Source organism: Schistocerca gregaria, chromosome X (assembly GCF_023897955.1).
Source record: "Schistocerca gregaria isolate iqSchGreg1 chromosome X, iqSchGreg1.2, whole genome shotgun sequence".
NCBI lineage: Eukaryota > Metazoa > Arthropoda > Insecta > Orthoptera > Acrididae > Schistocerca > Schistocerca gregaria.
This window is the reverse complement of record NC_064931.1, coordinates 496,288,974-496,308,157: the sequence shown is the minus strand read 5'-3', so window position 1 is coordinate 496,308,157 and position 19,184 is coordinate 496,288,974. Positions and strand designations below refer to the sequence as shown.

Sequence of the window (19,184 nt, the reverse complement as noted above, 5' to 3'; positions counted from 1 at the left end):
CAGAAGGATGGCCGAATAAATCCACGTCCAGCCATCCAAATTTAGGTTTTCTGTGATTTCTCTAGACAGGTCGTTCCGTTGAAAGGACACGGACGGTTTCCTTCCCGGATCCTAGCTTGTGGTCCGCTTCTAACAAACACACGAGCCCGTGCTTAAAAGAAACGCGAAAACTTTAAAGTTTTTTAAATAAAACAAGCGTTATTAACACTCTACATCTTTATTCTTCGTGTCTACATATGTATGAACAGCCCTCTTCCGCAAGAGAGCTCCGAACTGTAGCTTGTAACATTGCGGTGCCTAACGTAAGTACATTGGTGTGTGAGAAAACAGCGTACTGTGATATGAGTTTCGAAATATAGGCGTTTATCGACACATGGAAGACCCTCTCCTTCAACATAACAGTCCCAGACCACACACGAGCGTTATGCCATCTGCAACAATCCGACGCCTTGAGTTCAGTCATCCAACATCCTCCATACAGTCCCGACGTCACTGTCCAATTTTCATCTGTTTCCAAAACTTACACCGTTGAGGACTTCACTCTGATAGCGATTAATCGGTGCAAGCAGAGGTGAAGTTTTGACTCCGTCAACAGTCACGCAAATACAGTTTAGGTATCAACAAACTGGTCTCTCGTTGGGAGAGAAATGTTCGTCGCCAGGGAGACTATGGTGCGAAGCAAGTATGTAGACATGAGGAATAGCGATGTAGAACGTTAATTATTAGAAAAGCATGAAGTGTTTTCACGTTAAAAATCGGGTGGCATTACTTTCCAACCCACCCTCGTGCAGTCGATGGCACGTTAAACCCCAGCCGGCCTCAGTGGACGAGCGGTTCTAGGAGCTTCAGTCTGGAGCCACGCTGCTGCTACGGTCGCAGGTTCAAATCCTGCTTCGGGCATGGATGTGTGTTGTGTCCTTAGGTTAGTTAGGTTTAAGTAGTTCTAAGTCTAGGGGACTGATGACCTCAGATGTTAAGTCCCATAGTGCTCAGAGCCATTTGAACCACTTTTGTTAAACCCTAATATTTCCTCCACCTTTCAGTGATAAAATGTATACTGTAATTTAAGTTGCACGTCTCGGTTAATGAAATATAAAATGTACGGGAAACCGGTCTGACTGCCACACTGAGGATCTCGGTTCAACTTCTGACAGAGCCATTTTTTTTTCTCGTTATAAGAGAAACTTTTTGCAGGAGGAGAGTACTTTCAAAAATTTATCAAATTCATATTAACGACTGCAATAGCTGTGTTCTGGCCAAACGCCTTTCTAATAATGCTGTGTAATGAAGCCTTAAGCCGAATTCCGTGGGTACGGAGGTCCCGGGTTGGTCGTGTCTGAAGTACAGTCGCATTTGTTTTCTTTTTAAATGTGCCGTTACCACATGGTGGCGATTCTCCGTGTTGAAATTGGATCCAGCATGGAAGAAATGAGTGTATATGTGTGTGTCATTGCGTGCAAGTGGACAACCGAACTAGCAGTTTTCGAAATTTCTTGATCTGAATGACTGGCTACGTAGACGGAAGCCAAACACAAAAGTGTTGACCGGATAGACGGTCGGCATTGCACGGTCTCGTTGTCCAGATCACGGAAGTCAGATAGTCGACCCTGACCGGCGGCACTGTTTTCTCCTACCGACGTACTCTGGCAGCCATTGACACGCTTGCCCTGGAAAACTGCAGTGTCTGCACGACTCCGAAGCTGAAGTACTCCATTGGCCTCGCTCTGCTGATCTGACCGGGATCAAATTCACTGCCCATCCTGTTTGCCACTGTCTCTCACAGACACTGTCTCCAATGACTTCGAAGCTGTGTACAAGGTCTAACAAATTCACCTTCAAATTCCATATCGAATTATTCAATGTGTTGCGGCTGGTATTTCTGCTTCCTTTAATTCAGTCTTTCGTTGAGGGTAATCAGGGTGCCATCAGTTCCATTAGCTGTCACGAATTAAATGCGGCGAAATGAAATTAATTAATTTGTGCGGATGAAATCAATGTAGATGCGATGACATGTGATATAAGTGTAAACCGTTCAGATACGATGGATGTGCAGTGAATGAATATGTAGTGATAGTTGAAAATTCTATGCAAATCGGGGTCGTGACGCGCAATTACTGCTTATTGCGAGCTGTCCCATTAACTTTCACGGTCAATTCTTGCTACATGTTCGATGTTCGGTATCTTGCACTGTGACCATGGTCACACTGTCTAAGTGCATCATGTTGCCCAAAGTTAGCTAACACCACACCAAGTGCACTTTGTGTGTCCTCAGGTTGCATATCGATGACTTTAATAGGATGTCATTAAATTATTTTACAAATTAGGAAGATAAGTAGAGGATACTGGATGTATATCTTTTGAACAATAAACCATTTTCGGAGACGAACTGTTTACACACTGCAGAAACAAACGTGTGAACAAAATTGTTAACTGTTCAGCATCTGTTCGGTGAAAGAGTGCTATTACTATGGGTATTCGAATATTCCACCTCTGCTTTTTCAACGTGTTGCACCATTTCAAGATGGTTCTTTCCACAAACCGTGGATGAGTACGTCGTGGTCTGAAGGAAATATGATGGTGGTGTGGTGGCCTCGCTCACTCAACATTATCGGACATATTCGGGACGAAGTATAGCGACCTTTTCATAACAGATCTTTTCGTGCAAGACTTTGACAACTATTCCCCATGCCATGGTCACATTGTGTAGCTTCGTGTATGGTCATCATAGAATAGGTCACAGGAAATGTTACGGGTGAAGAGTGCACCGCTAAACTTAGTCTTGTGGCTGTGAACAAAATTAAATTTAAGAGTTCCGCTTTCTTCTTTTACAAATTCGTGTTTTCACCGCCTATTAAATTATTTACTACTATAGAAACTGTACGTAACGATAGAAATATGTAAATATGTGACTGATCTTACGTGCAGATTTCAATATTTCTCTAAGAATTCCAAAATCGGTAGACCTTCCACTGACGATTAAGTAATGAAATAATAATGACGCTTAGGAGCTAATAACGAGCATCAAAACGGATACAGGGATTAGTGAACATGGGGTTGTCGTAGCGAGACTGAACATTGTAACTCATAATCCTCCAAAAATACGTGATTTCCCTGAATCACTCCAGGCAAATGCCGGGATGGTTCCTCTGAAAGGGCACGGCCGACTTCCTTCCCCATCCTTCCCTAATCCGATGAGACCGATGACCACGCTGTCTGGTCTCCTTCCCCAAACCAACTAACCTCCAAAAATAAACGAAAAATACTATTATTCAAAAAAGCAGATAAAAATTCACTTGACACCTTCCTGAGAGACAATCGCCACTCTTTTCAAATTAACGATGTACCGGTAAATGTAGACAAGATGTGGCGTGAATTCAAAGAAATATTATCGACAGAAATTGAGAGATTTACGCCAAATAAATTAACAAACGACAGAAGTGATCCCCCTTGGTACACAAAACGGGTCAAAACACTGTTGCACAAAAAAAAAATAAAAAAGCATGCCAAATTTAAACGAATGCAAACTCTCCAAAACTGACAATCTTTTACAGAACCTCGAAACTTACCGCGGACTTCAGTGTGAGATGCTTATAACAGTTTCCAAAACGAAACTTTGTCTCAAAAACTGACAGTCATAGAGATTCTGGTCGTATGTTCAGCAAGCTAGCGGCAAGACACAATCAGTGGCGCCTCTGCTCGATAGCAATGGAAATACTATCGGTGACAGTGCTGCTAAAGCAGCCGTCCGAAATGCCTTCACCAAAGAAGACGAAGTAAACATCCCAGAATTCGAATCCAGAACAGCTGCCAACATTAGTAACGTGGAAGTAAATATCCTCGGAGTAGTGAAGCAACTTAAATCACTTAATAAAAGCGAGTCTTCTGGTCCGGACTGTATACCAATTAGGTTTCTTTCAGAGTATTCTGATGCAATAGCTCCATTCTTAACAATCATATACAACCGTTCGCTCGACGAAAGATCCGTACCCAAAGACTGGGAAGTTATAAAGGTCACACCAATATTCAAGAAAGGCAGTAGGAGAAATCCACTAAACTGCAGGTCCATATCAGTACCGTCGATTTGCAACTGGATTTTGGAACATATATTGTGTTCGAACATAATGAATTACTTAGAGTAGAATGGTCTGTTGGCACACAGCCAACACGGATTTACAAAACATCGTTCTTGCGAAACCTAATTAGATCTTTACTCACAGGAGGTGTTGAGTGCCATTGACAAGGTATTTCAAATAGATTCCGTGTTTCAGGATTTCCAGAAGGCTTTTTACACTGTCCTTACAAAAGGCTTGTATTCAAATTGCGTGCTTATGAAATGTCATCTACACTCCTGGAAATTGAAATAAGAACACCGTGAATTCATTGTCCCAGGAAGGGGAAACTTTATTGACACATTCCTGGGGTCAGATACATCACATGATCACACTGACAGAACCACAGGCACATAGACACAGGCAACAGAGCATGCACAATGTCGGCACTAGTACAGTGTATATCCACCTTTCGCAGCAATGCAGGCTGCTATTCTCCCATGGAGACGATCGTAGAGATGCTGGATGTAGTCCTGTGGAACGGCTTGCCATGCCATTTCCACCTGGCGCCTCAGCTGGACCAGCGTTCGTGCTGGACGTGCAGACCGCGTGAGACGACGCTTCATCCAGTCCCAAACATGCTCAATGAGGGACAGATCCGGAGATCTTGCTGGCCAGGGTAGTTGACTTACACCTTCTAGAGCACGTTGGGTGGCACGGGATACATGCGGACGTGCATTGTCCTGTTGGAACAGCAAGTTCCCTTGCCGGTCTAGGAATGGTAGAACGATGGGTTCGATGACGGTTTGGATGTACTGTGCACTATTCAGTGTCCCCTCGACGATCACCAGAGGTGTACGGCGAGTGTAGGAGATCGCTCCCCACACATGATGCCGGGTGTTGGCCCTGTGTGCCTCGGTCGTATGCAGTCCTGATTGTGGCGCTCACCTGCACGGCGCCAAACACGCATACGACCATCATTGGCACCAAGGCATAAGCGACTCTCATCGCTGAAGACGACACGTCTCCATTCGTCCCTCCATTCACGCCTGTCGCGACACCACTGGAGGCGGGCTGCACGATGCTGGGGCGTGCGCGGAAGACGGCCTAACGGTGTGCGGGACCGTAGCCCAGCTTCATGGAGACGGTTGCGAATGGTCCTCGCCGATACCCCAGGAGCAACAGTGTCCCTAATTTGCTGGGAAGTGGCGGTGCGGTCCCCTACGGCACTGCGTAGGATCCTACGGTCTTGGCGTGCATCCGTGCGTCGCTGCGGTCCGGTCCCAGGTCGACGGGCACGTGCACCTTCCGCCGACCACTGGCGACAACATCGATGTACTGTGGAGACCTCACGCCCCACGTGTTGAGCAATTCGGCGGTACGTCCACCCGGCCTCCCGCATGCCCCACTATACGCCCTCGCTCAAAGTCCGTCAACTACACATACGGTTCACGTCCACGCTGTCGAGGCATGCTACCAGTGTTAAAGACTGCGATGGAGCTCCGTATGCCACGGCAAACTGGCTGACACTGACGGCGGCGGTGCACAAATGCTGCGCAGCTAGCGCCATTCGACGGCCAACACCGCGGTTCCTGGTGTGTCCCCTGTGCCGTGCGTGTGATCATTGCTTGTACAGCCCTCTCGCAGTGTCCGGAGCAAGTATGGTGGGTCTGACACACCGGTGTCAATGTGTTCTTTTTTCCATTTCCAGGAGTGTAATTAAATCACTACATTCGTGATTTCCTGTGAGTGAGGTCACCGTTCGTAGTAATTGATGGGAAGTCATAGAATAAAACAGAAGTGATTTCAGGCGTTACCCAAGATAGTGTTATAGGTTCACTGCTGTTCCTTGTCTAAATAAACGATTTAGGAGACAATCTCAGCAGCCGTCTTTGGTTGTTTGCAGATGATGCTGTCCTTTATCGTCTAGTAAAGTCATCAGAAGATCAAAACAAATTGCAAAACGATTTAGATGAGCTATCAACATGGTGCGAAGATTCAGTTGAGCCTAAAGAATGAAAAGTATGAGGTCATCCATACGAGTGCTAAAAGGAATCCGTTAAATTTCGGTTACACGATAAATCGGTCAAATTGATGGCTGTAAATTCAAATGAATACCTAGAAACTATAGTTATGAAAACCTGAAATTGGACAGAACTCACAGAAAATGTTGTGGCGGATGGCGAAGAAAGATTGCGTTTTTTTGGCAAAAAGATGCAACAGATCTGCTAGAGAGGCTGCCTGCTCTAAGCCCGTCCGTCCGCTTTGCGGGTGCTGCTGCGCTGTGTGGAATCTTAACCAAATAGGATTAACGGAGCACATCGAGAAAGTTCAAAGAAGTGAAGCACGTTTTGTATTAAAGAGAAATAGGAGAGACACTGTCATTGACATGACACAGGATTTGGGGTGGACATAATCGAAATAAAAGCAGCTGCTCACACTTTTTCGTTGCAGCGGAATCTTCTTACGAAATTCCAATCACCAACTTTCTCCTCCGAATGCGGTAATATTTTGTTGACGCCGATCTTCGTAGGGTGAAAGATCGTCGTAATAAAGTAAGGGAAATAGAGCTCGCACGAAAAGGCTCTTAAGTGTGATTGACAGAGTATCCATGTAGATGTGAAAGACTCTTTTGCTTTCTAATTTAAGCTTAATGTTCTTTCCTCAGATGCCATCTGCATTCAGAATGTTTCTTTTTACATTATTCTCTCCATTCTAAATATGGTCCGGTATTTTTCTCAGAAAATTTGTGATCATGAATCAGAAATCAAAATTGCACTCTATCTTGAATGATTTCTTAATGGGAATCAATTTCTTCCAGGTCTTCATGAACTTCTGTTAATTAGTTATGATTTTTTGTTGATTAGGCTAAGTTAACAATTTTCTTTGTGACCCCAGTATTATCCCTTCTATGTAAGTGACAGCAAAAATGTAATCACTAACTTCGGATGCTATCTGTTATTTTTTACTGCAAACGTGATAGGCCTCCTGTGATTTCTTTTTCATTCGAATTCCATTTTCACGTTTTAGTACCAAGAGTTTTCTGAGAATTTTCCGTTCCCTTTTTCAATGGTTTTTGTATAAAATCTGCCACAATAAGAATTATAATGGTGGAGATGAGAATGACGATATTTATTACTGTTATTAACATTGTGTAGTGCTAATGTACGATGATTATTGTAACGCTGACTCACATATGGTGTCTGGTTGGACGTACGAGAGCGCCTGAAAGCTTTAATCTTGCAACGTGAAATGCACTGATGAGCCAAAACATTATGACCAACTGCTTGGCAGAGTGTTGGTCAACATTAGGAATACTTCAGAAATTCTGCCTGACATGGATTCGGCAAGTCGTTGGTGAGTTTCTGAAAGTCTAGATGTCTACGGACATGTCAACCAGTTTCTGTAAATTACAAAAAATGTTTCAAATGGCTCTGAGCACTATGGGTCTTAATGCTAAAGTCATCAGTCCCCTAGAACTTAGAACTACTTAAACCTAACTAACGTAAGGACACCACACACATCCATGCCCGAGGCAGGATTCGAACCTGCGACCCTAGCGGTAACGCGGTTCCAGACTGTAGCGCCTAGAACCACTCGGCCGCACCGTCCGGCTGTAAATAACAGGACGGCGGTTTTTGGAAGGGGATCTGGTTCCCGATAGCGTCTCAGATGTTTTCCATTGGGTTCAGATCAGAAGAATTTGGTGGCCAAGACATCAATAAATTCACTATTATGCTCCTCAAACTACTGCAGTACGGTTCTGTCTTTGTGGCATGGACAGCTATCCTGCTAGAAGATGGCATCGTCATAGGATAAGACATCAAGCATGAAGGGATACAAGTGGTCAGCAACAGTATTCACGTGGTTCGCTGCTGTCATAGTGGTTTCGCTTATCACCGGAGGTTCCACGGATGCACAAGTGGATGCCCTCAATAGCATAATACTGTCCTTAACGGCCTGGGTCCGTGGCGCCTTGCACGTTTCGAGCAGCGGTTCCCTTGGATGACTGCTTATCCCGTTATGACCATCGACCTGGTGTAACAAGAAATGTGATTCATCCCAGAAGGCGACATGTTTCTATACGTCCACTGTCCTTTATCTGTTAACCCATGACCACTGCCATCGGAATTGACGTTGTCATTGAGTCAATATGAGAACACTTAGGAGTCGCCTACTGCATGTCTTTATGTTCAGCAATGCGCGTTAAAGGCTGCCTCCGAGCGCTTGTGCCTGTGACAGCACCGTACTCTGTCGTAAGATCTGCCACAGATCTGCTTTACAGAGCGGGTAAGCCTCCGATCTCAACGTTCTGCGATAAGGCGTAGACTTCAAACACCTTGTAGATTACCAGTAATTTCATCTCTTTCTAAATATATGCTTACGACAGTAGCACCCCCAACAACCAATCAGATCTACCGTTTCCGACATGCTCGTTCCCAGGAACCGGGCCATGACAACATGCATTTTGTCGATGTAGAATTTTTTCAGTGGGTTACTCCATTTGCAGCCCGTATCATCGCTGAAATGATTCACCATTCGTCTCTCCTCCGCTTATATACTTTCCTTACCACATCACGTGCCCGTAACGCCACCGTGCTGCATTCAGTCTCGCAGAGGGCTGTTGACATTAACGTTTTGGCTCATCGGTATAAATGCACAAATACTTAAGTGAATAAATAAATATATTGTTTGCTAACGCGATGTCGTTGATTGATGTTTTCGTGTTGATGTTGCAGGCCATGGAGGAACGGCCGGTGGAGAGCGTGGAAGAGGCGCGGCTGGTGATCCGCGAGCTGCGCGACCGCTACCGCGCGCAGGCGCACCAGCTGCTCGCCTGGCGCCGCAGGGTCAAGCAGCAGGTAAGGCTCACGCCGCGTTATAGCGGGCGAAATAAAACTCACCTGCAAGATGAAGCAGGCAGTAGCTTCGAGATGCGCAGATGGAGGCAGCTGTAGGGCGACTCTAGTCTGTACATTTCCTTGTGATCATATAGCAGGCTTAAGTCATACCTTAAGCACTATTACCAATGAACATGAGAGACTGCTTTAACTCTCATGACATACAACACTGCCACAGAACCACACCATGTTTCATTTAGCAATGACTTCTGTATTTATGACGCTATTGTGAATTGTTTAAACACCACACAATTCAATGAATGCGAGAGATCACGTCTATCATTGACACAGAAGAAATTTTAACAAAACAACGGTGCATTTTATCCAACGATAACGATTTTTTTTTTTTTACGAAATAGCAGCACCTGTGATATTAAGAAGTACGATGCAATTTGTATTTTTCCGCCAGAAGCAGGCCATAGACACTCAATAAATATGTATTTTCTGGATGGGAATATATGTAACGTACGAGAGCAGGTTGTGACACAAGGACGGCGACATACGGAAGACTTTTGGGTCTGTCCGTCATTGGTGCACGGATAGGCGAAGCGGTTAAGGTGACTGCTTGTGTAAAGCGGGAAATTCGGATTCGAGTCCCGTTCTGCCACAAATTTTCATTCTCGTCAATCTAATATACAGCCGAGGGTGGTTCTTATTCGCAATTGCGAATACATTTACTGTTAAAATATTATTTATTCCAATTTCAGTTTCGACACATGGTCATTTTCGAGCATTGTGGGATAGTGGGACACACTCAAGAACATAAAGCTGTGAGAGGCTCGTTAACGTAGTTCCCAACAGTGGTGGTACAAATACACCTGCTGTTCCATACACTATGTGAGCAAACATGAGAAAGCTCATGGCTAATATGATAAAAACAACATCCACTATGAACACTAAAGTCAAAATGTCGTGTACATTTTGACTTTATTGTTTTTAGTGGGTGTTGTTTTACTATTATGTTAGCTGCGTGCTGCTGTTATTATGTTAGCTTTTCGCAGCAAATAATATTTTAACAGCCTAAATCTGAATCACTTCATTCAAAAATTTCATTGAGGCTGTCGTCTGTCCGCATCAAAATTTTGAATAACAGATATAGTGGACTGTATCAGTGACGTTATTGTAAACAATTTTAAGTCACACTAGGTAATGTTTTGTTTCTAAGGATAATGGCAGGGCACTTATTTCATGTAAATACTTTGACCAAACAGCTGTAGCTCTCTCTCTCTCTCTCTCTCTCTCTCTCTCTCTCTCTCTCGATACATATTGGCTCTTTTTTTAAAGCATATTCTTTGGGCGTCTCCCTTCCCACGTTTTCATCTCGACTGTTTATTCGTTTGTGGGTGCGAAAGTACACGTTGTGCTGTTAAATACCTTGAGTGAGGGCTTATAGACCATAAGCCTCCATGAGAACTAGAATCTCTGTAGTTTTTACGTCCATGGTCTTCTCACGAGTTTCACACAGGACGAAGCAACATACTGGTTGCGTCAGGTGAAGAGAAACTGAAATAAATGTGAAATTTAACACATGTCTCTGTTGTAATCTCATAAAACTGCTGGAAATCGATTAAAAAATTTCACACACGGAAGAGTAAAAAGGACAGTACCTACTTAAATAAAAATGGATTTTTAATGTATTACGTTTTTAAATCGGACTAAGACGAATAAAATAATTTCTTCTAGCCACATGGAGATTCGCAACCTTATACAGATAGTCTTGAAAATTTGTGACTGAATTTTTAATAGCCATGAAAATACTTGTAAGATTTAAAAAGAACAGACGTGACGCTCATGGGATGCGTAATTCATGCATAAATAGTTGACCTAGCGTTTACGGCTACTCTCACCTCATTTAGGTACTTTCGTGATAATCTTGAAATGATATTACTGAAAGACAGTATGCGGGGCCAGAGAGATAAAAATTAACAAAGTCATCCGCAAGAAACACCGATAGTTCCAGCCTGTTAGGCGACGTGGGTGGAAGATTGGTCACAAAATACATTCGCCAATTATACCGGCCCGCACATTTCGGCTGCACCGATGTTAATGATTTGCTGTCATCGTAAAAATGGTTCAAATGGCTCTGAGCACTATGGGACTTAACATCGGAAGTTATCAGTCCCCTAGAGCTTAGAACTACTTCAACTTAATTAACCTAAGTACATCAAACACATCCATGCCGGAGGCAGGACTCGAACCTGCGACCGTAGCGGTCGCGCGGCTCCAGACTGAAGCGCCTAGAACCGCTTGGCCACACACGGACGGATGCTGTCGTACCATAGGGGTTCTGCGAACTATCCCACAACCACAGATAACTGTCATGAAAGTTGAAAGTACCACTTCGCGAAAAGGCGACCACATCTATAATAAGGTGGATGACACAAATCCCGTAATCGTGGTTGCCTGGTGAAGAAACCAGTGGCAAAACTGGGCCCGGTGTGGAAAGTCTGTCGCTGCTGTAAGTGATAAGGCTAGTAACAATTGTCATGAACAATGTTCCACATCGTCGTCTGGCTTATTCTGCACTGGAGGGCGAACTGCCTGGTACTGACACGGCTGTCGCCTTCCACAGTGTTAATCACAGCCGGCCGCGATTGGCTGAGCGGTTCTAGGCGCTTCAGTCCGGAACTGAGCTGCTGCTACGGTCACAGTTTCGAATCCATCCTCGGGCATGGATGTGTGTGATGTCCTTAGGTTAGTTAGGTTTAAGTAGTTCTAAGTCTAGGGGAATGATGACCTCAGATGTCAAGTCCCACAGTGCTCAGAGCCATTTGAACCATTTGTTAATCACAGTTTCCTGAAAGTCTCATGTCCGAACATTTCGGGTACGTCCTTCATGATTTCCTGCTTCCTGAAACGACCCTGTCTCCGACAAACGGTGGAACACTGTTGCAGATGTTGAACGCTGTGGTTGTTGTCGGCGGGGATAGGTCTCCTGATATAACCTTGCTGCCCGTTGTCATTTACTTTTCCGTAAGCAAATACCATGTCAGTAGCCTCTCGATTCGAATACGTAACCATTGCGTACAACGCTGTATCACATACACTACAAGGTGAGTCAGCAAAAGAAGTTATTCGGGCACAAAGTTACCGATTACATGGTAGGAGAGGTCTCTAGGGCAAGATGCATGTGAAACAGTACCATCCTGCAGGAGGAAACCACGCGTACTGTAACTGTGGCTGCATGCTGCAGCGCGTATTACACTGCAGTCTCTGTAACAAAGCCTGATTGAGTTCAAAATGGTTCAAGTGGCTCTGAGCACTATGCGACTTAACTTCTGAGGTCATCAGTCGCCTAGAACTTAGAACTACTTAAACCTAAGGACATCACACACATCCATGCCCGAGGCAGGATTCGAACCTGCGACCGTAGCGGTAACGCGGTGCCAGACTGGAGCGCCTAGAACCGTGATTGAGTAAATGGTCTCTAGCATGGAAGCCACGCATCTCCAGTTCATTAGACCTTGTTTTGTTCGGTATCCTCTCATCGATCAATCCGTAGAGTTTGTACACTATGGAGAAAATCACCTTGCATATATCGTGTGTGGACTAGTAAGTGGTTAGAAGCAGTTATCTGATAACGAGGCGAATATACACTGCCTGACAAAAAAGTGACGCACCCAGAAGGGAAAGAGTGAACGAAATAAAACTTCACGTTTTCAGACGGCATGTGATCTTATTTCAGTGATTACAAAATAATCAAAGCTACAAAAACTTGTCAATATGAACCCACTTACCAATATGTCACACACCCTCTAGCATGAATGCACGCACTTTATCTGTTGGGAAAGGTGTCATGAAGCCGTTGCCGTTGCGCTTCTCCCGAGTTGGCCCACAACTGTAGTAGCTGTTCCTTGATATGCTGGATACTGTCACTGGAATAGATTTTACGTCTGAGCTAGACCCACACAATTTCTGTCGGGGACAGATCTGGCGCTCTTGCTGGCCACAACAGTACCTCAGCATCACGCAGGCCGTTCTTAGAGCACGTGTCGTATGTTGAAAAATGACTCCATGATGCTGTAGCATGAGAAGTAACACATGACAGCGCAGGATTTCTGTGACGTGCCGTTGAGCTGTCAGAGTTCCCTCAGTCACCACCAGCCGTGAGATGAAGTCATCCTCGACAGCTCCCCACTCCAACGCCAGGAGTAACACGGCTATGCCTCTCCAAAACATTTGAAGAGTGGGACCTCTTCAGGTCGATGGCCATCTGGGATACTGCACGCCGCGCGGAGTAGCCGTGCGGTTTGAGGGGCCATGTCACGCACTGCGTGGCCCCTCCCGCCGGAGGTTCGAGTCCTCCCTCGGGCATGTGTGTGTGTGTGTGTGTGTGTGTGTTGTTCTTAGCGTAAGTTAGTTTAAGTAGTGTGTCAGTCTAGGGACCGATGACCTCAGCAGTTTGGTCCCTTAGGAATTCACACACATTTGAACATTCTTTTGGATACCGCAGAATCGCGATTCTTCGTTGAACATAACGCGACGCCGTTCATCAGCAGTACGTGTCCGCCAGTACGTCAAAACTCCAAACTCAACTGTATGTATTGTGGGGCTACAGCAGCCTACGCATGAGACGGTAATTCCTTATTCCTGAAGCTGCTTATCTCCGGCCCATAGTGCGGGATGATTACTTGATCTCGGACGACTGGCCCAGATGTGAAGGGGATTACGACGTGCTTAGTGCACAGGACTGTGGTCCTCCCTTATAGAGATCATACGTGGTCGACTGCAACCTTGATGACGAGCATGCCTGCACTCACGTGCTCATACTGTCCAACAACAGGCCACTGTCACATCCGACTGCCGCTTAAATCTGGATATTTCACGATTCGACCAAATGGAGACCCAGAGTGAGTCACCTTTCCGACTCTTTCATGTGACGATAACGCTGTCTCTCACGAGTACACAATATCTGACGCCGTTCACGCCCCGTATACACCCTACCATGCCTTGTAAGAACATTAAACACGAACAACACTAATGCACTGTGGTGGCGATTCTACCTGTCTGACAAAATTGTACCTCTAATCAGTAAAGTACCCGCCAATGTTCTGCATGTGCACGAAATGGCACTACATCTGACCATGTCTTGTGGGTGCTTCACATTTTTGTCAGGCAGTGTAACTTCCCAAGACTGTCTTATCACCGGTGAGGCACATTGTTTTGCTTGTCGATATTGAGCACCTTAAAATGACCCACGGCTACTACTGTATATTCTGAGTACTCTCTTGCTTAGCGTGCCTTTGAATGATAGGCCTACACTGAAATGCCTCAATCCAGCGGCCGGTAGAGACACCAGATTTTTAATGTAAGACTACCGCTATATGGTACTTTTACGTAGGCAGAAACAGAATTCTAGTAGAATAACAGCGAAAAAGTTGATACTGAGTGTAGAAAAATTGGATTTGATACCAGTATTGTCAGTGACAGTCTAAGGAAGAACAAATAAAATAAGCTCGCTTTATTAATTTTGAAAAAAAAATTGTCCACGGAAAAAAGGAATCAAAATGAAAAAATGAAGTTTGGCAAACAAAAAGAATGCATTCATGTTAAAGGAAGGAATTTCAGGGTTTAACGTCTCAACGACGACGAGGCCATTAAAGATCGACCAAAAGCTTGGATTGGGAAAGGAAATGATGCGTGGTGGTTGTAAGAGTTTTATAACTCCTCATTAATACAAGAATGACTTTTCCGTTTTCATAACAAGCTGTGTTTCGGTAGTATTTTATCATCGGTAGCAACCGTTTTACATCCACTACTGTTAAAAGCCTCCTCCAGACTTTTGCACCGCGCTTGTCAGTTACGCGCTTCCGTGTTGGCCGTGCATATTTTATAATGCCATCCATCCACCCACCCACCCATCTTCCGTTAGGTCGGCGTCTCCGTCTTCACATATTTCTTGGAACCCAGGAAATAACTTCAATATTTTTTCGGCCGTTTATTCGCCTTGCTGCAAGCCACGACCCCTCCATTTCAGTTTCATTAAAATCACAGTTACGTCTTTCATTATGTATTTTCGCCTGATCTATATATTTATTTTACTCTCCCCCCTAATAATTACCATAATGCCTCTCTCCGTAACTGTCTCAGCAGTCCACAGATTTTTGAATTGTTATTGCGTTAAAAATATGTATTTCATTCCGTAAGCCATAACAGGAAATACACACTGATTGTAAATGTCCGCCCTAAGACACATTGGTAGCTTACCTAAAGCACCGAAGGGCTCTCTCTCTCTCTCTCTCTCTCTCTCTCTCTCTCTCTCTCTCTCTCTCTCTCTCTCTCTCTCTCTCCCCCCTCTTCAAATCACATTAATCATGGAATGGAAACACACAGCAACAGAACGTACCAGCGTGACTTCAAACACTTTGTTACAGGGAATGTTCAAAATGTCCTCCGTTAGCGAGGATACACGCATCCACCCTCAGTTGCATGGAATTGCTGATGCAGCCCTGGAGAATGGCGTATTGTATCACTGCCGTCCACAATACGAGCACGAAGAGTCTCTACATTTGGTACCGGGGTTGCGTAGAAAAGAGCTTTCAAATGCCCCCATAAATAAAAGTCAAGAGGGTTGAGGTCAGGAGAGCGTGGAGGCCATGGAATTGGTCCTGCCTCTACTCATCCATCGGTCACCGAATCTGTTGTTGAGAAGTGTTCGAACACTTCGACTGAAATGTGCAGGAGCTCCATCGTGCACGAACCACATGTTGTGTCGTACTTGTAAAGGCACATGTTCTAGCAGCACAGGTAGAGTATCCCGTATGAAATTATGATAACGTGCTTCATTGAGCGTTGGTGGAAGAAGATGGGGCCCAATCAAGACATCACCAACAATGCCTGCCCAAACGTTCACAGAAAATCTGTGTTGATGACGTGATTCTCGTCAGCCCACACATGCTGATTGTGAAAATTTACAATTTGATCACGTTGGAATGAAGCCTCATCCGTAAAGAGGATATTTGCACTGAAATGAGGATTGACACATTGTTGGATGAACCATTCGTAGAAGTGTGCCCGTGGAGGCCAATCAACTGTTGATAGTGCCTGCAGACGCTGTACATGGTACGGAAACAACTGGCTCTCCCGTAGCACTCTCCATGCAGTGACGTGGTCAGCCTTACCTTGTACAGCAGCAACTTCTCTGACGCTGACTTTAGGGGTAAGGTTATCGTCAACTGAACGAAGAATTTCCTCGTCCATTGCAGGTGTCCTCATCGTTCTAGGTCTTCCCCAGTCGCGAGTCATAGGCTGGAATGTTCCATGCTCCCAAAGGCGCCGATAAATTGTTTCGAACGTCTTCCTGTCGTGACACCTCCGTTCTGGAAATCTGTCTCGATACAAACGTACCGCACCACGGCTATTGCCCCGTGCTAATCCATACATCAAATGGGCATCTGCCAACTCCGCATTTGTATACATTGCAGTGACTGCAAACCACGTTCGTGATGAACACTAACCTCTTGATGCTACGTACTGATGTGCTTGATGCTAGTGCTGTAGAGCAATGGGTCGCACGTTAACACAAGCACCGAAGTCAACATTACCTTCCTTCAATTGGGCCAACTAGCGATGAATCGAGGAAATACAGCACATACTGACGAAACTAAAATGAGCTCTAACATGGAAATTAAGCGTTTCCGGACACATGTCCACAATAACATCTTTTCTTTATTAGTGTGTGGAGAATGTTTCCTGAAAGTTTGGCCGTACCTTTTTGTAACACTCTATATATATATATATATATATATATATATATAAAATTTGTTCGTCCAGTCCTTCACTTTAACGTTCTATTTTCAGGTGTTAATGTACTTTATTTTAATTCTGCTCTAGTTTATTTTCAAGTCTACTTCCAAACTTGTCCTATTAAATTTCCTCTACAACTTAGGAAAATAGTTCGTCAGTTTGTATCTCCGCACCTGACTTCTCTTCCGCTTCTGAGTTTGTTACTAAGTTTATTATTATTATTATTCTGATAACGTATAATAGGAGTTGTAGGGGCGATGTATATAGGGTGATTCGCCTGCCCTACCAATGAGTTTTATGCAACCAGGAATGCCTTCACAATCCACGCGTAAGACTTTCATATTCTCGATCACTACACAGTCTATTAAGCCTACATAAAAAATAAACAGGACTTTTTTGTACGAAATTTCATGTACCAAGTTTTCGCGGGAGGCCACAGTTTTAGATTTATTGAAGAAATTATTCAAGAAAAACTCATTTGAAGGTCACTTTGTGTGTTTTTATTGAGTAGTTCGGAAAGTACAGTCTCTAGCGAAAATGTATCCCAGTTCACAATTTAGCTAAATTAAGTTTCTTACAAAAAGTTCTTATTCATTTTTTTCTGTAGGACTAATAAAAAAATAGTTCAAATGGCTCTGAGCACTATGGGACTAAATATCTGAGGTCATCAGTCCCCTAAAACTTAGAACTACTTAAACCTAACTAACCTAAGGACATCACACACATCCATGCCCGAGGCAGGATTCGAACCTGCGACCGTAGCAGTCACGCAGTTCCGGACTCAACGCCTTAACCGCGAGACCACCGCGCCCCCTGTAGGACTAATAGTTTGCGTGTAGCAAGCGAGAGGATATGAAAATCTTGCACGTGGTATTTGAAAGCCTTGCAAGTTGCATAAAACTCAGCAGTAGAAGGAACTCAGTCATCCTATATATTCGTCAGCGCACTAAGGAATAAGCATGAATTACCGTTATGAGAACCAAAGATTTTGAAAAAGCCGTTGAATCCAATTCAACGAAACCTATACTTACAGCACTTTGGAAACATAATTGGTTCAATAAAGGTTACTTGAAAAGAGGAAGGGAAATTAGGGTTCACAGTGCTGTTGATTACAGTCGTTAGTCAAAACACCAATTCTGATTCGAGCGGGAGCGAGAGAATCAGCCGTGCCATTTGCAAGAAACCACACTGACATTTGCTTTAGTCGAGTCATCGAAATCACAGAAAATCTAAATCTGGATGACCAGATATGGATTTGAACCGTCGTCTTCCAAACTAGTGTCCAGCGTCTCCAGGTAGCTTGAATCAGTGCTTGGCTCTCAAGAGCTGATAGCATAGATTTTATTGAAACTGAATTAAGAACAGTCTCAGAATCTTCTAGTCTCAGACAGTGTTGACTCATGGTGATTTCCCTATTTTATACACTGCCTGCTTAAATAAGTTAAGCACCCAGAAAACCTGGTCGGATGACCATGACACGTACCCATCACACACGAGTATGCAAATTATTAGAGATGCAGTTCTCTGTCGCAAGTAGAACTTAAACCAGATTACGTCAGTAGTGTTCGCGTTTAATGCTGTTATCAGACCTGGTAGGAAATATAAAGGGCGTGAACAGCGTCAGATGTTGAATGATCACTCAAGGACACGGATATGCCACATACTCGTGCGAGGCAATGTTATCAGCACGTGGCAGCTTGAAAGAGGCCTCATTGTGTGTGTCTCCATTTGGCCAACTGGTGAAATCGTGGAATATTAGGCCGTGGCCCGACGTAGGACAGCATGGGAAAGTGACGTCAGAAATACTCGTAGTCACGGTTCCGATCGACCACGTCTGACCTCCTTCAGGAAGGATCGCCGTATTGTGTACCAAGCACCTCGTAACCTCTTCGTATCTGCGCCTATCATCCGAGGTCAAGAAATGGACTCCCTCCACATTTAGTCACCCCACACCATTGGTCGGAGATAAGTAACTAGAGGAATAGAGATTTACCGTCTCACGCGTAGGCTGCTGTTGATACCATAAAACAAACGGCTACATTTGCAGTTGTGACATGACTGGAAAGTATGTACTGCTGAGGAATGGCGCCGTGTTCTGTTCAGCGATTGATCCCATTTCTGCAGTACCCCAAATGACCATCGTCAACGAGTATGGCAGCGACCTGGAGAGAGAGAGAGAGAGAGAGAGAGAGCCCATGCTTCAAATGCTTTGGAGAGGCACTGCGGTGTTACTCCTGGCGTCCTGGAGCGGAGAGCCGTAGGGGACGACTTCATCTCACGGCCGGTGGTGAGTGAGGGAACTCTGACAGCTCAACAGACATCCTACGCTGTCGTAAGTTAGTTTTAATGTGACGGCTTGGTGCTATTCTTAAACAGGATAATGCTCACCCACACATGATACGTGCTGTGTGACATGTGTTTGATGAGATATCCTCGTGGTCTGGAGGCTCCCCCGATCTGTTCCCAGCAGAAAAGACGTGAGACCAGC

At 44.6% G+C, this 19,184-nt stretch overlaps 1 protein-coding gene across 1 annotated transcript in view; it reads left to right on the top strand.

Moving 5' to 3' along the window:
* Window positions 1-19,184, top strand: part of LOC126299101 (homeotic protein female sterile) — a 499,343-nt gene that overhangs the window by 426,001 nt on the left and 54,158 nt on the right. The window contains exon 4 of the mRNA XM_049990775.1: window positions 8,789-8,911. Coding sequence (XP_049846732.1) covers window positions 8,792-8,911 — 120 coding nt within the window. The 5' untranslated portion in view covers window positions 8,789-8,791. The remainder of the gene's footprint in view (window positions 1-8,788; window positions 8,912-19,184) is intronic.